Here is a 23,298-nt window from a genome sequence, read left to right as displayed (position 1 = left end):
GAAAAAAGTGAGTCCCATGAACCGTGTGTTTGTGAACCACGAACCGGGCTGGAAGGTGTCAAATTTAGGTCCATTTTCTGGACCATACCCACCTCTAATCCTGAGTTTGTGGGAACCTCCCTTATAGGAGAATGGTGTTCAATTAGAACACATATTCAAATTTCCATACCTTGGTGTGGTTTTTGATCCTCATCTCAACTGGCAATCTCATTTTAATTTTGCAATAAGTAAAATCAAACCTCCTGTGTTAGTGTTTGAATGTTTCTTCTCTAAGGGAGGCAAATATATCCTAGGGGGTCTGCATGTGTTCCACATGAAAATCAGTCCCCAGTTCCTTTATGGGGCTTCAATATGGATTCTCGAACTAAATGAGAACCTAGATCACCATCTTTGCCATTTTCTGCAATGTATTACAGGAACTCCAATATGCATAGCTGGGATAGCCTTAAGATCAAAATTGCACCAGAGTTCTATTGAAGCCAAAGCATGCCTTTTGAACATAGGCTAATGGTCCTTTTCTCCTCAAAGAAGGGGGGTATGTTCTACGAACTAAATCAAGATCAATTTTACTCCTGCTGGATGCAATAAATAGATAAGAAACTGTTTAGTCTTGGCCTAGCAAAGGATGATATACTGAGACTTGGGAAAAGCAAATCTGTACTAACCATCAAGAAATGCATAAAAGACCTAGATTACTCTAGCTCAGTTATATGAGCTCAGAAAGTATGCTCTACCCAGTTCTTCGGCATCCTTCCACCTCCAACCATGCCAGTCTACATTAAACACCTAATAGTTCCTCATTGTAGAGCATCTATGCTTGCCACATCTGAATGCTGCCCCCTCAGCAGTCATGTTTGAGAGATACTGTAATTTGCTTTATGTGGATAGACTCTGCCAATGTGTTTTAAAAAATGTTGGCTCCCTGTCCCATATGATATTGGAATGCTTTCATTATAAATTGTATTGCGAATTAGGGATTTCCCTTATTTTAACTAAATTATCTTCCACTGTATTAAAAGATAATATAGTTCCCTATCTGTTGGTGGATAGAGACCCAAGGACTATGTTAGCTGTGGCCAAGTATCTCTCTGCCATATTTTCATTAAATCAATAAAAACTCCTTATCTATGCCTCAAGACCATTGGATTGCAGGAGCTTGAAAGAAAAGGAAAGGTACTTGCTGGCACTCTGCATATGCTTAGAGGCTCACCAGTGCCAAACTGTTGGTGAAAGGAAAGCCTGCTATTTCAGTTTGGTGGTGACAGGAACTATAGGATGTATAGCCAAGGAGACAGGAAAGTGTGGGGTTTTCCCTCTCTTTTGCATCTACACACAATCTTCCCTGGCCCATAACAAGTATACTATAGAATCTGTCAGAGTTCAATATATTTTTAGTCGAAAAGAAGGCATTGAAGTAATTTACCTAGTTTTTGAGATGGCTAATAAGTAAAAAACAATACATTATTCTATCTATAAGATTTTCTCTACAAAAAAGTTTTGTTAAAAGGAAATATTAAGAATGACTAAGTATAGTTCATTTTACAAGTGATTTTATTCATTAAGTATTTTATACAGTACATAACACATTCGATTTTATGTTTTGTATAGCAAAACACTCCCTGTGTAGTATTTATACAGTTAGTTTGGAGTATTCCCATACAGGGGCAGTTTTAACATTCTCCATTATATTCTTGTTAACCTTTGTGCTGTCAGTTTTCTTCTCGAATTCAAAAAAAATCATCTCAGGATCTGTCAGAAAACAGTAAAATTTCCATCATTTAACTGTATTTTAATTAACAGAATTCAAAGCCGTCAATTTAAGGACTAAAAGGGATTTCAGGTATATACCCTCTTGAATTGTCAAAAATATTTAACTGATTTGTTGATTAAGTATACAATGTATTAATATCAGACACTTCTAAATATTCACCACATATTGGATAAAAAGTATTGTCTGGGAGCAACCTTGAGACTCAGTGTCCTCCCCCTCCCCCCACGCTCAACTCCCCTTGACCAGGCAGCAGTGCCAGCCATAACTCACCCATAGGCTCCTTAAGGAGACCTCCCTACAGTAGAAACCTTCTAGCCAGCATCTTACCCACCACAGCTGCTGCCAGCTCTGTGGCAACAACTGCAAGCCCCGGAGCAGCAGAACACTGTTTTCATGAGGCAGCCTTGTTGTTGGTAAATGTTTATTTACCAAGTATATGGTTCTATAAAAGGAATTAAATGTTTCTGATTCACAAATATTGTGTCCTTAAAGTACAGCTGTTAAATATAATGCACATCATTTGACAACTTGTGTAATAATCATGCTGAGATGGAAATTTTAATGGTTGATGGACTCAAATAGCCACTTGACCACTTTAGGTGGGCCATTACTGAGCTGCTGTCTACTAGAGAGGCACAGTCTGTGACTTTCTTGCATGCCATTGCAAACCTTTCATGCCAGAATGTTGATGACATGAGAAAAATTTCCTCTGATCCATCTTGCAAATCTAGTGCATATTGACTGGCTGCAGTAGGAAGGTTACTGCCACCAGGAACTACTTATAGCCGGTATGGTGGCCATTGGGGTTCACTAGTGCTGAGCTTTTATTTATTTGAGTTTGCTCATAAAACACTGTGAATAGCTTTTTTATAGTACATTTTCAGTAGCCTGAGAAAACTTCTCTATTAGAAGATAGGCTTGTTGGGCTGGAGGAATGCAGAGAACCAATAATAAAATTCAGCTATCTGAGAGACTGCATCTACAGGAACTTTAAAGTAACCACTACTTAAATTCAACCTGAATAATATGGATTTCAAAATATTTGAGAGAGTTTCCTTTTGCAGTTGGTGTTGTCATTCATATAGCAATAAATTTTATATCATGCTATATTAAATTATGTCAGGAACTAAATCCTGAAGTATTTGAATGGCTCTGATATTTTCTGGCGATTTGCATATTCAAGGGAAACATGTTAATATTATCACACAAAGGCTGAGCCATTTGTTCTAAAAATGTAACATTATCTAAGTATTAAAGGTTTAACATCTTAAGTCCACAGGATAGGCTACCCAACAGAAATTCTATGAATATGGTGGTTGGTGGGTCTATTGTTGTGTCACCATCTGAAGCTACATGTTATATAGGTGTTCCTGTAACATTTACTTTTATGAATATTGTTCTTAGATATATAGGGCTTTTACGTTTACAGCAGGAGTGACCGATATTGTTTCTTCTTGGAAAACAGAACATGGCATCCTTATAGTGTTGCATTATCCTTATAGTTGCAGACAGTATGAATACTTCTACTTACACTGTAATGAGAAGCCAGTTGAGGAGCACCTCCCATGACTGGATATAAACCTATTAGTCAGGGAAAAAACAATTAGTTTCTAATATATTCAGTTTACAGTGCCCTAGCCACATTTCTGTTAGGAAATTATAAGCATCATCATTAGTTTTAAATAGATGATAATAGCAGCTCAACTGAATGTGAATACTAAACGTTTGATTTCACCCATATATTAGTTGTGTTATGCCCTTTATAAGTCATGTAAATCTAGATTCTTAATATCTCTTTGGCTAGTTATTTTGCTTGTGTTCTGAATGAGCTAGAAGACCTAATACCATTTTTCTATAATCTGTTCCTTGTGGGCTAAGTTGATTTGGGTGGATTGAATCCCATGATCTGAAAATGCAGATTGGTAGATTTCCCCCAATTCCCCTCTCGCCACCAGGCATTTCTGATCTGGGAAAGTTCACTATAGGGGTCATGGGACCTATGTGGAATTATGAGGCTGGAAGTCTATACTGGGGAAGGAAGGGGAACAAAATGTTTTTCTTCCACTTTTATTAGCACCTTCCAACAGTAGACTATAGGATCTAACCTGGTGTGTATATTTTGTGGAATGTTTTTGATGTTCTGTAATAAGGAATTAAAGTTTAATTTGGTAAGGGTGCAGAAATAATTACGCAGTATATGTATGATATATAGATGGTTTGCTTGACCAAAGTTGAACTCATTCATTAATATACATTGGTGGTGTAATTTATCGAACCAACTGACCTGCACCACAATCACTGTCTTCCAAAAGCCAAGAATGGAATAAAGCTGTGTCATTATATGCCAGCTCATGATTTGGCATGTGACCTTCATTTCGTTTTTCTCCATCGTTGTTACCACAAAGCCCGCAAGTCTTACTTCTCATCCATGAAGAAACTGTAACCTGCACGAATAATGGGACTTTGTTATACAGGCTTGCTTACTCAAAAAAAGTTGAGAAAGGAAATAACCAGGGAACAGTAGCACTAACATATGCAGATCAGCTTACCCACAGTGTTTCACAATCATATGTCACATCCTCTAGGCCTTGATGTGGAGCCTTAATTATAACAAGACTATCATTTCTGTAAATGCTGACGTTCCCTGTGGAGAGATGGGACAGCTTAAAAGGGCTTGCTTCTTTTGGAAACAGTAATAACTTCCAGTAAATACACATGGACCTTTCATTTACTTATAGATATTTTCTGTTTCTTTATGGTTCTTCCCTACAGAATGTGAGATATGAGATCTTTTTCTTATAAATTTGTGATGGGTTCTGTAGCTCAGGAGCAATGCATGAAGATCTCCATCCAGTCTGTAGGCTAGGAAATTACCTTAACACAGAATTTGCATTTTAACTCATAAACAACAGTGAAAATTTCATTCTCGTGAAAAATCTGCTTTTTTATGTTGTTATGCTAATATGGTCCAGTGCTTAAAGCTCTTTATAATTTAAGTAACCTTCTGGTTTTAGAATAATTAATCAATTTTTGAGAAAAAAATAATACAGATGGAGTATGTAAAAGTAAATTTGAGTCATGTGAATGGCAACTCATTCATTTAGAGAAAAGAGGCAACACAAAATTCTATACCTTTGTTATCTTCATACAGATCTCCATCTATGGGTTTGCCATTATATAATACAAGAAGAGAGCAATTCCAGGTAGGTATGACTGTGATATTTCTTTGAAAAAACAATAAGAAATCTCATATTACTGGGAAACTTAAACATTTCTTTCATGTAGTATTTCCAGTTACAAATTCACTATGAAATGATAGCAGCACCCTCCAGGGAATTGATCCCCACTGTGCTGCCCAGCAGAGTATTTTCTGGTGCCTACTTCCTTTCCCCCCAAAGCATCACTTCCATCCATCTCATGTGAACAAAAGGTGCTTCAAAGGACCTCAAGACATTGAGTCTGCAGGGAGCACCTCTTAGGAAACAGCTACCTTCATCACAGAAGGACACTTAGCTTGGAACCGTCCAACATCCTGAGCCATTACTAATTTTCAAAAATCCAAAAATGTCCATAGGCTCAACAAATTTGAGGACTTCTACATTAAGGTGGACTTCTACATTAAGGTGTACTCTTCTTTTCCCCATTGCTTTGGCATGAGAGTAGTGGCAAGAAGGACTTTGCACATCATATTGTGCTGACAGCATGGCCTGGGAGAGCCAACTCAAACAGATGCTAGCTCAGTAATATCAGCCATTTACAATCTGGATCCTAGGACTGGAGCATAGTCAATGTCCAACTGACCTGTGGAGTTATGCTGATATGGAGCCATTAATGAGAATGGCAGAAAATAAGTGTATAGCACATAGGCCACAGTACTAGCCTAGCATGAGAGCAACTTTTCAATTATTTTTAACATTTGTCTCATCATCACTATTTTATCTTCATTGCATCCGTGGCATTCCTATTATCGTCGTAACTAGACATGGGCACGAACATAAAAAAACCCCTGTTTGTTGTTCATTGCCATCCCCGAACAATGAACAACGAACAGTAACAAACATGACCCTGTTCACAAACATGTTTGTTGTTCGTGGCCCCTTAAAGATCCCTTTAAACTATCAGCTGGCAGGTGGCAGGGGGAATTCCCCCCTGCTGCCTGCCAGCTGATAGTTTAAAGGGCCCTTTCCTGACATGTGCAAGGGGCAGGGCCCTTTAAACACCCCACAAACTGCCTTTCCCAATGTTCAATACCCACCAAATTTGCAGGGGACATTGTCCTCACTGTCCTCCGAAGACCCCCCCCCCCAAGTTTCAGAGAGATGGCACCCCGGGAAAGGCATGATCCATGGGTCCTTCCCTTTGTTGTCATTTTCTGTTCACAGTGGCAAAACCGGGACTCTCTGGTGGAAGCTACTTTGAGGGGTTACAAACTGACCTTCCCAATGTCCAATACTTTTTCATTGCTTTATCAGTTTAAAACATTTACATCTAATAAATCTTACCTTGAATCTACATGGACATAGACGGTTCTTGGAAGATCTGGTTTGGGCTTTCTTGTCAGGATAGTGAATTGTGGCTTTTCAGTGCATTCTTGAGCTATTAGGGTTCTGCAGTTTTCATTAAAAGTGCCATTGAATGTCATGTTGTCAAAAGTTCTGATGCTTGTTTCATCCACTTGACATACAGCTAGGAAGATAACAAATGTGAGTGTCAGAAGACAATGCAACAATGCTCATTTAATCATAAGATGAGTAGACATGTGAAAGGTATGGAAGAACCCTCTCCACCCTGTCTTAGGGTCAAGCCTTTTCTATTGGGATGTTTAGCTTATGAACAAGTTTGCCTGAATGCTGTGCTAGAACAGAAATCTATGGGCAGGAATGAATCTTGGTTTCACCATTTAACTTTAATCTTGCAGGGTCTTAATCAGGATCCTGGCCATATGGAAAGGGGTTTATTCCTGGTTTCATCTGTTTAAAATACTCCCTGACCCCTCCATGAGTTGCTTTTCATCTTGGAAACAGGTATTTTTTTCCTTCCAAGGTCAATAGCACTGCGGTGTGGGAAGTTTTAACAGATGAAACCATGCATGGATGGAAGAATTAAAGCCCCACTCACCTATTATAGCTACAATCCAAATCAAGCTCCTCCATGGTTGAAATGTAATTTTAAAAGATGCAGGAGAGATCTGGATCATGAATATCTTAGCAACGCCTCCTTTTTTATCCTCAAAATCAGTGTCAATCCCACGATACATGTGACAGAGTTACTTAAGGATGGGATTCCCAGCAGAGCTATATGAGGGTATAAACTAGCGAGAAGACTGCACCAAGGAGTGGGGAAGAGAGGTTATTTTGGAATGCTGATATGGGAATTTGTGCATGCATGCAAAGGAATCTCACTTCTGTGGGAGAAATATTTATTTTTTCTAAGTAGAAAAAGTGTTTATTCCTTTGATCTTCTATTATTTTTTAATTCACTCTTTAGCACTGGATGCTTTATAAAGGCAACTTTAAACTATTTTTCAGCATTTTGTTTGAACAATAAAATGTTCTATTGAGCAACATAGAAATGAATAACTCAAAAGTGGGGTTTTTTTGAGTAAGCAGGGTTTTAAAATATATTTCAAATCACTTGCATTTAACTTATATTTTAGTACTCCTGCAATACAAATAAAAATAATAAATAGATAAAAGAATAAGCAATGAAATAACTGTATAAAGTAATAGATACTTTTCTTTCAGGGAAGCGGGTCTTTTAAAACAAAAGTATTTTAATGTTAAAAGTTATACTCTATTTTCTTGACTTTTACCCTTGTGAGAGTGCGAAAGCACCCAAAACATATAGTAATGTAGCCACAGTCATTAGGAACAAACAGCTTTATATAAAAAAAGATTAAATGTTTGTTCAAAGGAAGATCTGCTCCCTATTCATTCTACAGGTGTGTTATATCAGTGCAGAAGTGAGTGAAAGAATTAAAACCTGTTTTTTAAAAAACAACAACAACATATTTTAGCAAAAGAAAAATCTTATTTCATTGATTATTCCTTTCTTTAAAAAAAAATTCCTTCTTAGAGTCCATACATGCCAGAAATAAACAAAGAAAGACTTATGCATTTTGACTTTATTAGTGTCATTTCGATAAAAGTTCAGAGTTATTCAAGCTTAAAATCAAGAGAGAGACTTGACAAGGGACAGAAGATACTTTAAGGATCCCTGATTAGCACAATTAAAGTTTGAAACTCTATCTTTAGAGGAAGATTCCTTTGTAATCTCACATGAACACACAGGAAGCTGCCTTATACTGAATCACACTATTGGCCCATCATGATCAATATTATCTACTCAGACTGGCAGCTTCTCTGCAGGATCTCAAGCTGTGGTCTTTCACATCACCTACTGACTGGTCCTTTTTACTTGGAAATGCAGAGGACTGCCAATGCTAATACTGATTGACCTGAGATAACAGCAATATTTATTTACCTTCATCTGCCCTGCGTAACCGCAAAGCAATTTCTGAAGCACTATTGAAGGCAGTCATTTCTTGACTTGGATAATGCTGAGGTAGGACAACAGATGAAATCCATGGTAGAACAGTAAGACTTTCCTTATAAAAAGTTTCCTGAAAAGCAAATAAGGAAATGATTAGGATCTCTTTGGCTAAAGACATTTTATTTTAAAATGTTTCATATAAACTAAATCATACATTTTCACCCAAATGTCCTCATCTGATCTTTTTACAAATTGAACTATGAGAAGTGGATTTGAACTATGAGAAGTGGATTTCAATCTAAATACAAGAGGTCCTAAAAAATACCTTTCCTGGCATCCAAATTAACATGGAGAAGAGACAGAAACATTCATAGTAGAAGGTACTCCACATCGTACAGAATACTCCAGCCTAGTTCTTTTTACTTCTATTTATTAAGCTCATATGCCCAAAGGCTGAGTGTAAAACTTATAAACCAAAACAGGATAAAATAGTGTTACAAAACATGACAAAACAAGCAAAAGCAAAATACAGAGCACTGAAATACATATATCTCAAAAATCTAGAGTGCATTGAGTGAAGTAAATAGCTGAGCCTATATAATTTCTCATAAGACAGCAAAATAAAAATCATTTTAACATTTTAAAAAGACCACTATAGTCAAATATTTTGCAACAGATTAAGTTATTTCTAGATCAAAATCTTCTATCAATAAAGATACCACTCAGGAGTCGGGAGGAAGCTGAAGGAGGAAGCTGATATTTAGACAATATTTAGGCAATCCAAAGAGCCCTGGGGACAGTCCATTGAGCACATTATTATTAATGTTATTACTATTATGTCAGCAGAACATTTAATCTGGCAAGCATGAAAGCTTAAACTCGTATCTCCTTTCTCCACAGCCTCATTCCAAATTTTAAAACTTACTTTGGGTTTAAAAGATGCTGTAGAATCATGTTCTTCCGGGTCTAATTTGACCATTTGACCCTTTATATAACACCCACCCTTAAGCAAGGAAAATGAAATGCACCCCCCCCCCAAACCATCAACAATATTCAGAAAGTAAGAAATGTCTGCACTTGTTATTGAAAACATTAATTAAAACAAGTTAGGCAAAAGGCTAAAAAAAAAGCTAAGCCAAAATGGCTTGGAAGGTGGTTTGGCTCATGCTGTACTTGGATGTTTACAGCTCAGTTTATCCTCCAAAGAACAAAGAAAAAGAGTAGTGACAGAATGTACATACCCCGGGAACTTTACAGTCTACAAAAACTGATTGTTGAGATGATGCAGCAATTCTTAGCACAAGCTCGTCAGAAGGATTCTTCTGGTAGACGCTGGTAAAGCCCAATGCGAATGCTAGACCAGGAATGAGTTCCATAGCCCTAGATGAAATAAGTTATGATTTAGACAGAATCTTTCCAACTAAAACGCACTACAAATAGCACATTGACAAATGAATGATTGCTGTACTTGGAAGCTGGTTTCCTTAGGATGAGCGGCAGCTTTTTGGACTTCATCTTCATTTGGATGGCAGGTTTTCTTCCAAGATGGCCTTTAGAAACTTTCATGTAAAGTATTTTCTCCTGTCCCTGGTTGCCCATGCGCAGAGTGGCCTTCAGGAAAGAATAAACCCTCTATTAGTATCATAGAAAGGAAAAGAAAGCATAATGATCTGTTTCTGTTTCTATCAGGCATTTGCAGCTAAACTTTGACACTCCTAAATACTTCTTTGCATAAACTATGCCTTCAATAAATATTTGGCCACATCTCTTTAATTTCAGTGACAGTCTAGAAGAGCTTGCACAACTTGTGAAAAACCATGCCACTACACAATCCATGTTTTACATTCCGCTAACGAGCAAAAGGGAAGGTGTAGCAAACCTGTGGTGGACTACAATGTATGGCTGGTGGGCTAGTTTTAGCTACAGAAATCTAACCTGATCTAACGGGTATTGCTAGTTCAGTTTGGTCTTCACTATTGCTGCCTATGGATCAGCTTGCCTTATAAATCTTTGCTTTCCACAGCCGGCTCCTAGCTGTATACAAAGATTCCTGGAACCCAGCCTCACATGCTGCTTCTTAGAGAGGATTATCAGTGAAATTTTCTTTGTATTTGTTTAATATCTGAATAGTCAAACAGTCGCATATAGGGGTGTGCAAGCCAAAAATTTTCGGCTATAGCCGAAAGTAGAAAGCCGAAAGAAAATTCTCTATCGTTAAAGCTGAAAGCCGAAACAAGAATCTCTTTCGGGATTCGGGATTCGGGATTCTTTCGGCATTATTTCGGCATTCTTTCGGCTTTTTTCTATGGGAAAATGCCTCCGTCTTCCAGGACGCCTGGAGGAGGCATTTTCCCACCGAATAAGCCCAAAATTGGTGGGGACCTTCCTCTAACCCTTCTCTAACAACCACCCAAGTTTCAGACAGATTGGACTTTGGGGGGCCATGTTATGGCCCCCCAAAGCAGGTCCCCCCATCCTCCCATAAAGGAGCATCTTCTTCATTATTTCCTATGGGGAAAAAATGAAGAAGCAGGATTCCTTTGCCAGGGGTGGCATTTTGCATGCAAAATGACCCCTTACCCTCAGGGGCCCTTCACCCACCCCTCCTCCCACCCCCCACCAAGGCTCAGCCTGCTCCCACTTGGGGGGGGGCCATTTCATGGCCTCCCCAAGTAGGTGCTCTAATCTCTACCACTGACAGCTGGGGGAGGCTTGTGTTGCCAGGGGTGGCATTTTGCATGCAAAATGCCCTCCAACCCTCTGGGGCCCTTCTCCCACCCCTCCTCCCACCCCCCACCAAGGCTCAGCCTGCTCCCACTTGGGGGGGCCATTTCATGGCCTCCCCAAGTAGGTGCTCTAATCTCTACCACTGACAGCTGGGGGAGGCTTGTGTTGCCAGGGGTGGCATTTTGCATGCAAAATGCCCCCCAGCCCTCTGGGGCCCTTCTCCCACCCTTCCTCCCACCCCACACCAAGGCTCAGACTGCTCCCACTTGGGGGGGGCCATTTCATGGCCTCCCCAAGTAGGTCCTCTCAGCCCCTAAAGTCCACCCCTTACAGCCCCACACAAACCCAATTCCCCCCCAGCTGCCGCACACAGACCCAAATCCCCACATTAGCCCCTCACAGACCCAAATCCACCCCCACCTGCCCCACACCCATAACCCCAGGAACAGGCTGGCAAAGGCCAGCCCTCTCCCTTTGTTCCCTATGCTGGGAACTTCTAAACTCTCTTTCCCTGGGCAATTCTGCACAGCCCAGGGGTGCCACAATGGTGGGCACACTTCTGAGTGCCAGCTGGTCCCTGTGAAAGAACACCTGAACCACAGACACCCTCCCTCAAATTCCCCCACCACCTACAGAGATAGCTGGCCAGCCAGCCCCATTGTTCCCTATGATGGGAACCAACTGCACAACAAAGAATAAAACAAGAACAACACAAAATAAAGTTTTTAAAAAATTATTTTCTCCCTTCCAAAGTACAAGTAGGCAAAGCATTATGACACATTACACCAGCAGTCCCCCACACAGAAAAATAACACAACTCACTTAACATCAGAGAATCACAAAGCACGATTCCTGTCAAAAACACTTTATTTCTTGAACAGCTTTAGGTTACACAGCAGGGGGGAACACCAAAGGGCTTGGCAGCAGTATCTTACACAAAAATAACACAACTCACTTAACATCAGAGAATCACAAAAGCACAATTCCTGTCAAAAACACTTTATTTCTTGAACAGCTTTAGGCTACACAGCAGGGGGGGGACACCAAAGGGCATGGAAGCAGTATCTTACACAAAAATAACACAACTCACTTCACATTAAAGAATCACCCCAAAAAATTGCTGTCAAAAGCACTTTATTTCTGTAACTGCTTTAGGTTACACAGTAGGAAGGCACCACAGAGCAGGAAAGCAGTGTACTACACAAAAATAACACAACTCACTTCACATCAGAGAATCACACAAACACAATTGCTGTCAAAAACGGTGAAGTGGGTTGTATTATTTTTTGTAGTACATTGCTATCATGCCCTTTTGTGCCCTCCTACTGTGTAACCTAAAGCTGTTCAAGAAATAAAGTGTTTTTGCCAGGAATTGTGTTTTTGTGATTCTCTGATGTTAAGTGAGTTGTGTTATTTTTGTGTAAGATACTGCTTCCATGCCCTTTGGTGTTCCCCCCCTGCTGTGTAGCCTAAAGCTGTTCAAGAAATAAAGTGTTTTTGCCAGGAATTGTGTTTTTGTGATTCTCTGATGTTAAGTGAGTTGTGTTATTTTTGTGTAAGATACTGCTTCCATGCCCTTTGGTGTTCCCCCCCCTGCTGTGTAGCCTAAAGCTGTTCAAGAAATAAAGTGTTTTTGACAGGAATTGTGCTTTTGTGATTCTCTGATGTTAAGTGAGTTGTGTTATTTTTGTGTAAGATACTGCTGCCATGCCCTTTGGTGTTCCCCCCCTGCTGTGTAGCCTAAAGCTGTTCAAGAAATAAAGTGTTTTTGACAGGAATCGTGCTTTGTGATTCTCTGATGTTAAGTGAGTTGTGTTATTTTTCTGTGTGGGGGACTGCTGGTGTTATGTGTCATAATGCTTTGCCTACTTGTACTTTGGAAGGGAGAAAATAATTTTTAAAAAACTTTATTTTGTGTTGTTCTTGTTTTATTCTTTGTTGTGCAGTTGGTTCCCATCATAGGGAACAATGGGGCTGGCTGGCCAGCCATCTCTGTAGGTGGTGGGGGAATTTGAGGGAGGGTGTCTGTGGTTCAGGTGCTCTTTCACAGGGACCAGCTGGCACTCAGAAGTGTGCCCACCATTGTGGCACCCCTGGGCTGTGCAGAATTGCCCAGGGAAAGAGAGTTTAGAAGTTCCCAGCATAGGGAACAAAGGGAGAGGGCTGGCCTTTGCCAGCCTGTTCCTGGGGTTATGGGTGTGGGGCAGGTGGGGGTGGATTTGGGTCTGTGAGGGGCTAATGTGGGGATTTGGGTCTGTGTGTGGCAGCTGGGGGGAATTGGGTTTGTGTGGAGCTGTAAGGGGTGGAATTTAGGGGCTGAGAGGACCTACTTGGGGAGGCCATGAAATGGCCCCCCCAAGTGGGAGCAGGCTGAGCCTTGGTGGGGGGTGGGAGGAGGGGTGGGAGAAGGGCCCCAGAGGGTTGGGGGGCATTTTGCATGCAAAATGCCACCCCTGGCAACACAAGCCTCCCCCAGCTGTCAGTGGTAGAGATTAGAGCACCTACTTGGGGAGGCCATGAAATGGCCCCCCCAAGTGGGAGCAGGCTGAGCCTTGGTGGGGGGTGGGAGGAGGGGTGGGAGAAGGGCCCCTGAGGGTAAGGGGTCATTTTGCATGCAAAATGCCACCCCTGGCAAAGGAAGCCTGCTTCTTCATTTTTTCCCCATAGGAAATAATGAAGAAGATGCTCCTTTATGGGAGGATGGGGGGACCTGCTTTGGGGGGCCATAACATGGCCCCCCAAAGTCCAATCTGTCTGAAACTTGGGTGGTTGTTAGAGAAGGGTTAGAGGAAGGTCCCCACCAATTTTGGGCTTATTCGGTGGGAAGATGCCTCCCCCAGATGTCCGGGAAGACGGAGGCATTTTCCCATTGAAAAGCCGAATGAAAGACGAAAGAATCCCGAAACGTTTCGGCTTTTTTCTTTCGGCTACCCGAAACGTTTCGGGATTCCCCGAAACGTTTCGGCATTCCCTGAAAGAAGCCGAAACACTTTTGTTTCGGCATTCTTTCGACATTCTGAATGCCGAAACGCACATCCCTAGTCGCATAGTTATCAGATTCACATTTGTAGTTACTTGGAGGGAAATACACCTACTCTGATTTTGTAGCAACGTTTTAGATGACACTTTGAAATCTCAAATACTTAATTCTTTTCATAGGTCTGTGATGAAAAGGTGGTACAATTCCTAATTTTGCCAATGCATCTGCACAGAATTGCTTGAAACCCTGCCATGATGAAGCTTTTAAGCAATAATGTGAGTAAAATTTTTAAAAATGCTTTCAAAATTCTAATTCTCCAAGAAACACAGGATAATAAAGGTATGATATTTATTGTTGTTATTAACACTGCTTTAAAAGTTCAAAGTTTGGAATTATAATAAAATTGTGATTGTCACAAAAGAACCCATCTTTAAAATTTTGTTTAGCTGACTAAAATAAATAGGTCAGTTTAAGAAAAATGCTTCTCAATTTCCTGATAATGGCACACACTTTACAGATCTAGAGGAGTTAGCTATGTTAGTCTGTAGTAGCAAAATAGAAAAGAGTCCAATAGCACCTTTAAGACTAACCAACTTTACTGTAGCATAAGCTTTCGAGAATCACAGTTCTCTTCGTCAGATGCATTACAAACTGCTACAGTTCATTACAAACTGCTACACTTAACACTTTTATGGGGTGAACTCTATGATTAACTCCATATATCTTTACCTTGGCTTTGTAAGGGCAAACATCAACATCCAGATGCATATTCCACTTAGTATGAGCAAGCTCAACCATAAGCAATTGCACATCAAGTTTGTTAACTTCGCTCTTGACATATACGGTAGCTTGGATGCCTTGTTTTTCATTGTCACTCCTAACTGCCTGAACTTTAATAATGGCATTAGGTGGAATTGTATCTCCCAGGAAATAAACCTGAAAAAGAAGTAAACAAACAAAGCATAGTTTCAATGCATATTGTGATTAGCTGCCTTAATGTAGGGAGCATTCCATATGAAATAGTGTAAAAAATTTACTTTCAAGGCAGATATCATGGAAAGAAATTGTTTCTACTTTCCCAGGGCTGCATTCAGACATCATTGAATATTTCCGTCTTGCATTGGATTGTTGCATTCTTATTGCACTGTAGCAATCACTTGCAACTGGATTTCCTGTGTGCACGAGCCAATTCATTTGCAAATGATTGGTACAGCACAATGAGACCATAATATTCAGTGATGTGTGGATGTTCAGGGCTGCTTAAAAGTCCTTAATAGCATCTTGCTCATACAGTTAAGGGTAACAGATCTTTTTTTAGCTTTGAACCCTAAATTTTTTTTAAAAAAACAGATTAAATATACCACATAACCAAAATTGCCATCATGCATCATGGTTTCAGAATGCAAATAGTTAGAGATGCAGATGGTTAGAGGAGAAGGAATCCTTGCTGCGTTGTTTCTGAAGATATGTTTTTATCTATAACCCTAAAAAATGAGGCCATGAAAGTAAAAAAAAAAAAAAAAAAGGACGCAGGAGGAATCATGCAAAAGTGACATTTCAGCCAGCTTTCCCATATAAATTAACTACATGATTAGGTTTAAGGGCTGAAGTAGCACTGTAAGAAATGATACGTGTCAACATCTTGATTTCTTTTTCCTTTAAAATAATTACATTTAAAAAGTTACCTCCTCCGATGAGCTCGAATTGCTGCTGCTGCTGCTGCTGCTGTCTTCAGAATCTGAATCAGCACTCTTGCTAGAGTGGCGGCTTTCAGAGGAAGATAATGATCTCCTTTGTTCTTCCTGAGCCTCACGCTAAAATTCAAAAGTTAAAGGAATGTGAGGTGGAGGTGAGAACACATTTGAGACAGCCATTATCCGAAGAGAAGACCCAACTGAATAGTTTTCTACTGCCATTCTTTTTGCTGCACACTTTTCAGATATCAGGTTGCAGATAGAAAGCTATGACCAGGGCACTACTGCCCTGGTCATATGAAACAGCAGGACTCTCTCTCTCTCTCTCTCTCTCTCTCTCTCTCTTTATATATATATATATCATGTAAAGAAGTTGTTTCTACTTTCCCAGGGCTGCATTCAGACATCATTGAATATTTCCTTCTTGCATTGGATTATTGCATCCTTATTGCACTGTAGCAATCACTTGCAACCGGATTTTCTGTGTGTACGAGCCAATTCAATTGCAAATGATTGCTACAGCACAATGAGACCACAACATTCAGTGATGTGTGGATGTTCAGGACTGCTTAAAAGTCCTCAATAGGCGTCTTGCCTAACCTCCACACCAGCATCTGGTCATACAGTTAAGGTAACAGACCTTTTTATAGACAAGTAGCTTTGAACCCTAGGAAGAAAATATACCCTTGGTTGTTCTTAGCACTGTGGTAGATAGGAAAGCCAGATAGCAGGTTTTCCCCAGCATTCATTGGCACAATTAAGTGCCTTGCTCCAACATAAAATGGAATCCTTCATAATTTCAGTCACAATTTTGTTTATCAACCAGGCTCTAAAATGTGTGTACATTTAGGGAATGCACAGACCAAATTCAAGGTTTTGACTATCATATACAAAGCCCTATATTTGTGGGACCACTTCTCTTCCTATGCTCTGCCATAACAGCTTCGCTCATCAAAGCAGGCCCTCCCACAGGTGCTATCCTGAAAATGAGCAAAGTCACCAAATGAACATGAACATTCCCTGTTGTGGCTCCCACCTTATAGAATGGCCTTCCAGATCAGGTTTGGAGGCTCCCCTCTCTCCTGTCTTTCTGCAAATGTTGCAAATGTATTTATTTATTATTGTCTGCCTTTCTGGCTGAGATCCAAGGCAGATTGCACAGTGCTAGTGGAATACAATATAATCAACAGCTAGGAAATTCACTGAACAAAGTACAATAATGAACCACAGTTAGAACATTCAGTGATACAATCGCGTATGGTAGCAGAAAATATGAAAACAAGCATGAAGTTTAGCATAGAGAATGAAATCTTTCTGATACAACTCATAACTAATTCAGGATGGATTTTGAACAAAGGTACTGTAAATGTTTCAGAAAGATGCTTTGGTAAAGGTATAGGGACTGTGGACTATACCACTGTGCTCTAATAAGGTTTATGTAATTTCTGCATTATTTAACATGTTGTGTTAATGCTTACGCTTTGTTTCAGTCTTGTATCTGCTCTTTTTTCAAATATCAACTTGTTTTTAAATTTCTTCAATCCAATCCTCATTGCTTTGTTTATTAGATGTCTATCCTGTTAATTGTGTTTAACATACACTGTGTAAAAGTCTCATTTCCTGCTTTGTCCATTAAGAGAACAGATGTTTGAATAAGAAATATGGCTTTCCTCATGATGTCTAGTTTGCACCCATCCTCTGTGAATAGGCAGTGGATCAGCTTCGTTTACATGTGCAAGAACTGAATACAATGCAAATGTCCCTAACAGATTTCAAACCGAAGAACACAAGAAACTGACGAGAGCTGCCTACACATAATACTTGGTATTTTGAAATCTAGTTGCTAATAATTGCTAGCCTATAGTGCAACAATAGACCAACATCCACTTGTGTGTAGATACAAACAAATAAATAGACTTTCCAAGGGAAGTATTTGTAAGAACACGCTAGGGCTCATTCTGAAATTATGTGACATGATTGCAACTAGAGATGGGCACGAACAGTAATACGAACTAAAAAAAGCCACGAACAGCCCAATCTGCTGTTCACGAACAAGCTGTTGGTGAGGCCCCATTCTAAACGAACAGGTGGTTGTTGCAAGCCTCATTCGTTGCTGTTCGTCAAACCAGACAATCTGGCACCTGCAATCAATTCCCTTGGCAACCGGAGGCAGGGACTGCCTGAACTCTGTCTGAACTCCTGCTGTTGCCCTGGAAACTCCAATCTAAGCCCAATTTAGCTTGATAGGTAGGTCTACCTTTCAAGTGTGGAGCTCCAAATTTGTTACAAGGAAGCAAAGAGCAGGGGGGAGGGGGGCTCTCAGCTCTGGTTTTGCAGACAGTGGAGATAGTTGCTTTTGACATTTTTAAAGACAGGGAGAGTGCATTGGAGCTTGACTTTTCTTTGTGTGTGGTGGGATAGGGATCTACCTCTTCACGTTCCAGGGCTGCTGCCAGGCTCTGGGCCAAGCTATTATTTATTACTGGTATTTTTCCTGCTACCTGCTCAGGTAAGGTTTCTGGGAGTGGTGTGGTAGGGATCTACCCCTTCAGGTTCCAGGGCTGCTGCCAGGCTCTGGGGCCTAGCTATTATTTATTTTTGGTACATTTCCTGCTGCCTGCTCAGGTAGGGTTTCTGGGAGTGGTGCAGTAGGGTTCTTGATGGCTGGAGGAGAGCCTGCTGGCCCCCATGAACAATGAACAATGAACATGTTCATGAACAGGTCATGTTCATCAATGTTCATTGTTCATGGATGGCAATGAACAACGAACACCATGATCAAGTTTTTTTTCTGTTCGTTCCCATGTCTAATTGCAACTGACACTTGGGTATCGAAAAAGTTAATCATTTTAAAGAAGTTTTTTTTTTAAATTAAAAACCAGATTAAATATACCGCATAACAAAAATTTCAGAATGCAAATAGTTAGAGATGCAGATGGTTAGAGGAGAAGGAATCCTTGCTGCGTTGTTTCTGAAGATATGTTTTTCATATATGACCCTAAAAAACGAGGCTATGAAAGTAAAAAAAAAAAAAAAGAGGATACAGGAGGAATCATGCAAAAGTGACATTTCAACCAGCTTTCCCCTATAAATTAACTACATGATTAGGTTTAAGGGCTGAAGTAGCACCATAAGAAATGATATGTGTCAACATCTTGATTTCTTTTTCCTTTAAAATAATTACATTTAAAAAGTTACCTCCTCTGATGAGCTCGAATTGCTGCTGCTGCTGCTGCTGTCTTCAGAATCTGAATCAGCACTCTTGCTAGAGTGGCGGCTTTCAGAGGAAGATAATGATCTCCTTTGTTCTTCCTGAGCCTCACTCTAAAATTCAAAAGTTAAAGGAATGTGAGGTGGAGGTGAGAACACATTTGAGACAGCCATTATCCGAAGAGAAGACCCAACTGAATAGTTTTCTACTGCCATTCTTTTTGCTGCACACTTTTCAGATATCAGGTTGCAGATAGAAAGCTATGACCGACAGCACTGCTGGTCCACACCCAATAGGACTGTTAACATATATAAACTTCAGAAAAGACCCTGCAGAGTAACCCACCTCTCTCACTACTTTGATTGTGGAAGAGTTCAGCATAGGATATGGATCCAAACTTTGGCCGATCCACCTGCAGGTTGATGATCACCCTTACCCCCCTACCCAGCCTGCCTGCTGGTGACGGAAACAACATGGGATTCCACATGGGCACAAACCTCTGTGTGGGTTCCCCTACCAACTGGGAGTAAGCATGTCCTGACAACACCCAATCTGTATCCCTAGATCCCTAAAGGGATCTCCAAGAACGAGAAAACTGGACTCACAGGCCCTGCTTCCCCCCAAAGGATCCAAGCCCAATGCCAAAAGCACAAGCTCCTGAAGTTGTGACAGAATCAAATGCATCAGACCACAATAACGCATTATAAAATCTGAAAAACAAAAGTCTAGGATCCCTAATCCAAACCTAGCTGAGTGTCATGTATGTCTGTACCCTTCCATCCATGTCATTATTCTAGGGGATGCTAATTGTCAATACTGTGGTTTGATTTCATATTACAAATGTTATATGCATCACTTTCATTTCTCTTCTTCCCTGCCTGAGAACGCAGCTGTGTAATCTGTGTGTTTCTTTGAAGCCATGTATAATCTCTGAAGCTCACCGAAATGACCTTGGATGTCTGAAATGTTACTGTTCCTTTCTGTCTTGTCTAGCTGATGTATAAGCAAAAGTTTCCCAGACTTTTTCCCACTCAAAACTCTGGGTTAGGGAGGAGGGAAATGTTTGCGTATTTTAGATCTGTACTTTCCTCAAGCCTCTATTCCTTTCAAGGAAGTTGTACTGCTTAGATTTGATTTCTGAATAAAAAGCCATTTAACCAGGAACGTGGGTCTTGATGCAATGGCCCAGAGATTTGTCTGCTGTATCCTGTCATCCATAGCCTGACATTTTGAAAGGAATCATCCTTTTCTTCTGTACCTGTAACCTCTGGAGAATGGCTACCGGATTCCAGCCGTTTGAGCCTGCCCCAGGATTAACAGTGCCAGGAGACCCCACTTCCCACCCAGTCCTGCATCTGGGATCAGGTGCAGATGCTGGAAGAACTCTTATAGAACTGGGGGTGATCCCTAGGAGAGGGGTCACCCATCTTACATGGACTACTTTACCAACTCCCAGACAATGGGCACCCAGGAACTGGGAGAAAAGGAGAGGCGGAGAGGAGTGCTGTTTGGTCACTGCCTGAGTGAGACAGGAGTACCCGACATCTCCATGGCTTCACAATTGACCTCCATCCCGGAGAATGATCAGAGGATTGAGCCCAGGGGAGACCTTTACCTTGGAACATCCCAGATCACTTCAGAGAGAGGAGTGGAAAATATAGCTGCAAGTGCATCAGAATTTTGGTGGGATGATGAACTGGGACATTATGTAAGCCTCCCCTTGAAGAAGGAGAGTTATGTACCATGGGGATTGGAGCCCCCTCCAGATCTCCCTCCCGACGGAGGCCCTGATTCATGAAGGGATTACCAGCAATGGAAAAACATTTGCCAAGGGAGCTTGTTCCTCGCCCGGGACTCCCCCGAGCCGACAGATGGGATGGAGTTGAAAGGAGAGGATTGTTTGGATTACCTCACTGAACAGCTCCAGGTGATGAGATACGACCTGTTGGCATTAACAGGACTTACCTGGGGTTGGATGAGAAGCGCAGTGGACGCCCAACGTACCCAAGTCCCAGCATATTTACAAATAACAGGGGACCCTGGATTACCCCCTGGAAATGCTGCAGAGTGGGGTGGATTTACAATTGACCCACTAAATCGGTGGGAAACGGGAGCTGTGGCTGGGCCAAGCAACCAGGAATGGGGCCAGATGCCACAGCTACCTCTGCTACAGGAGGCAACAACACAATCGGTGTTGGAGGATGTACAAATACAGGGGGACCTTGGATTAACCCCTGGCAACTTGCAAAGTTACCAGGAGTATATAAGCGATGATGATACCTACACCCTGGACTGGAATGCGGCCGGGTCATCACTCCCGTTCACGGTCCAGACGCTGCAACCAAAAGAAGTGGGAGACAGGTACCAGATCCTCGAGGCCCAAATGGCAATGAGGAGAAGTGAGCTGGAGCAAACTGCCCAGCTAGTGAATGAAATGATGAATTTACCAGTGGGATCCAGTGCACAGCTACTGCCAGAGGAGCAGGGGAGGGCTCCACAGATTGGACAAGAACAAGGAAGTGCAGAAAGGGGGGGACCAATTTTAGTGACTCCAGAACATTTCATGGGAACTCAAGTAATTCCCCCCCACACACACTGCACAGTTTCCTATAGTTACAAGGATGGGAGGATCTGTTCCACCCCAAGCCGTAGTGACAGCCTCTAACATACCCTTCCATCAGCAATGATTTAGTAGAAAAGACTCACCATATCATAGAAGTCATCACTATATTTTGGAGCTCTGTTGCTAGATGTTTTACCAGATTTGCTGACTGGTCTCTTTAATTGTCTTTTTTCGTCCTGATGACTGTTGACACTTTTACTGCTGTCATGTTTCCTGTTCTTCTTCCTTCCTTCCTGTTGCACCTCACTTCTGTTGTCTCTGTTACTGCTGCTTCTACTGCTTCTCTCATGGCTGCTGGTATTATTTCTGCTTCTATCACTGTACTGGCTGCTGCTGCTGCTGCTGCTGCTACTACTTTGTGTTTGCTTTGGTCTTTTTGAATGTTTTGTGCCACAATTTCCCCTTGCAGCTTCACTACTGCTGAAATGATCATGAGATGAAGTCTTATCCTCAGAACTTTCATTATCATTCTCATCTTCTTCACTGCTGCTCTTGCTACTGGACCTAGACTCTTCCTTGGAGCTCTAATAGAGAACAGAACCAGAAAACACAATCAGCATCTTATTAAATTGTCCAAAATTCAAAGTGAAATTTTGTACATAAAGTATATCTTGGTTAACATTTTGTTTAGCATTGCAGGCCAGACTGAAAATACATCTGCCAGAGCAGATATGCTTGTAGAATGAAAAGTGTGTGATTCCTGATGGCACACAAGTTTCCTCACTTCTGCTGAGTCTTCCAGCAATTGGAAAAACCAAGAGTCCTGACAATACTAGGCAAAAACATTCAAGATGATGGCTTAGTATGTTCAGATTATGGATGAGTTGCCAATAAATATCTGGTTATGTGAGCAGTGTACTTGTGTGAGCCATGAAATGACTATGAAACACCAGAAGTGTTAATTCATGCAAGATTGTGAGCCTGCTTCTATGATCTAGAAAACCTGATTTGGAAAAGAAGATTTGGAGACACAATCTTGCATTAATCTGTTGTACTAATGCTATCATTTTCTATGATTTATAGAACTAAGCTGAAAGTTCAGCATGGGAGCTGGCTGTGATTTCAAAACATAATCATGGTATTATCATTGTTGTTAACAACAGCAACAACAATCTTATAAACAGGTCACTATCTTTTCCACAGTCCTTTCTCTACCTTACTGAAGATTAGAAATTTGTTAATGTTTTCTAATCCTGTTGGTTTTCCAATTGTAGCTGTGCAATTACACAACTTAGACAAAAAAACACATCTTTGGCATGGGGCCATATACGCACAAAACATTGTTTAATGCCATAAATGATGAAGTACTGAGACATTTCTTTAAAAAAATAGTGATGAATGAACTCCAGTGGCTTGAATGGTAATCAAATTGCAGTGTGCACTCATTATTTTTGCACTTCATGACATCACTAGAATAAGTTGCATTTGTTCCTTAGCTCCCAATAATGTCAAACTAGCCTGTTATAACTTTCCTTCTGAAATATTCTATGTTATTTTTGCCTTTTTGAGTTAGTTGGTCTGTTTCGGCTGGCTCAGTCAGGAAGCGAAGTGCGGGGGAAACGGGTCCAGCGTGCTTAAATGCCGAGCCGGCAGACCAGAGGGAAGCCTTCGTCCCTCAGGTCCCGAGGCCGCCCCCGCCCCCGTCACTCCTCCCCAGATGCTCGTGATTGGGCAGCCAAGGTTCAAACTGATTGGCCGCCCAAACCCTGAGGAATGCTGGGGAGGAGGAAGCACCGGCAGCCGACGCCATCCCCGCCTCCGAGTTGACGGCAGCAAACCATCCGCCCGGTAAGTCAGGCG

The 23,298-nt window shown here is 41.1% G+C and overlaps 1 protein-coding gene across 1 annotated transcript in view; it reads right to left on the bottom strand.

Moving 5' to 3' along the window:
• Window positions 1-1,631: 1,631 nt before the first annotated feature.
• LOC129330341 (vitellogenin-1-like) overlaps window positions 1,632-23,298 on the bottom strand; it is a 57,122-nt gene continuing 35,455 nt past the window's right edge. The window contains exons 22-34 of the mRNA XM_054980373.1: window positions 21,582-22,022; window positions 18,863-18,988; window positions 15,656-15,784; window positions 14,700-14,906; window positions 9,732-9,874; window positions 9,505-9,643; window positions 8,255-8,393; window positions 6,274-6,457; window positions 4,904-4,995; window positions 4,321-4,415; window positions 4,056-4,215; window positions 3,303-3,352; window positions 1,632-1,749 (exon numbers count right to left, since the gene is read on the bottom strand). Of these exons, the coding sequence (XP_054836348.1) occupies window positions 1,738-1,749; window positions 3,303-3,352; window positions 4,056-4,215; window positions 4,321-4,415; window positions 4,904-4,995; window positions 6,274-6,457; window positions 8,255-8,393; window positions 9,505-9,643; window positions 9,732-9,874; window positions 14,700-14,906; window positions 15,656-15,784; window positions 18,863-18,988; window positions 21,582-22,022 (1,917 nt within the window). The 3' untranslated portion in view covers window positions 1,632-1,737. The remainder of the gene's footprint in view (window positions 1,750-3,302; window positions 3,353-4,055; window positions 4,216-4,320; window positions 4,416-4,903; window positions 4,996-6,273; window positions 6,458-8,254; window positions 8,394-9,504; window positions 9,644-9,731; window positions 9,875-14,699; window positions 14,907-15,655; window positions 15,785-18,862; window positions 18,989-21,581; window positions 22,023-23,298) is intronic.

The sequence above is a fragment of the Eublepharis macularius genome, chromosome 5, assembly GCF_028583425.1.
Source record: "Eublepharis macularius isolate TG4126 chromosome 5, MPM_Emac_v1.0, whole genome shotgun sequence".
NCBI classification, from domain to species: domain Eukaryota; kingdom Metazoa; phylum Chordata; class Lepidosauria; order Squamata; family Eublepharidae; genus Eublepharis; species Eublepharis macularius.
The sequence above is the reverse complement of the archived record's forward strand: the minus strand, read 5'-3'. Positions and strand labels throughout refer to the sequence as shown.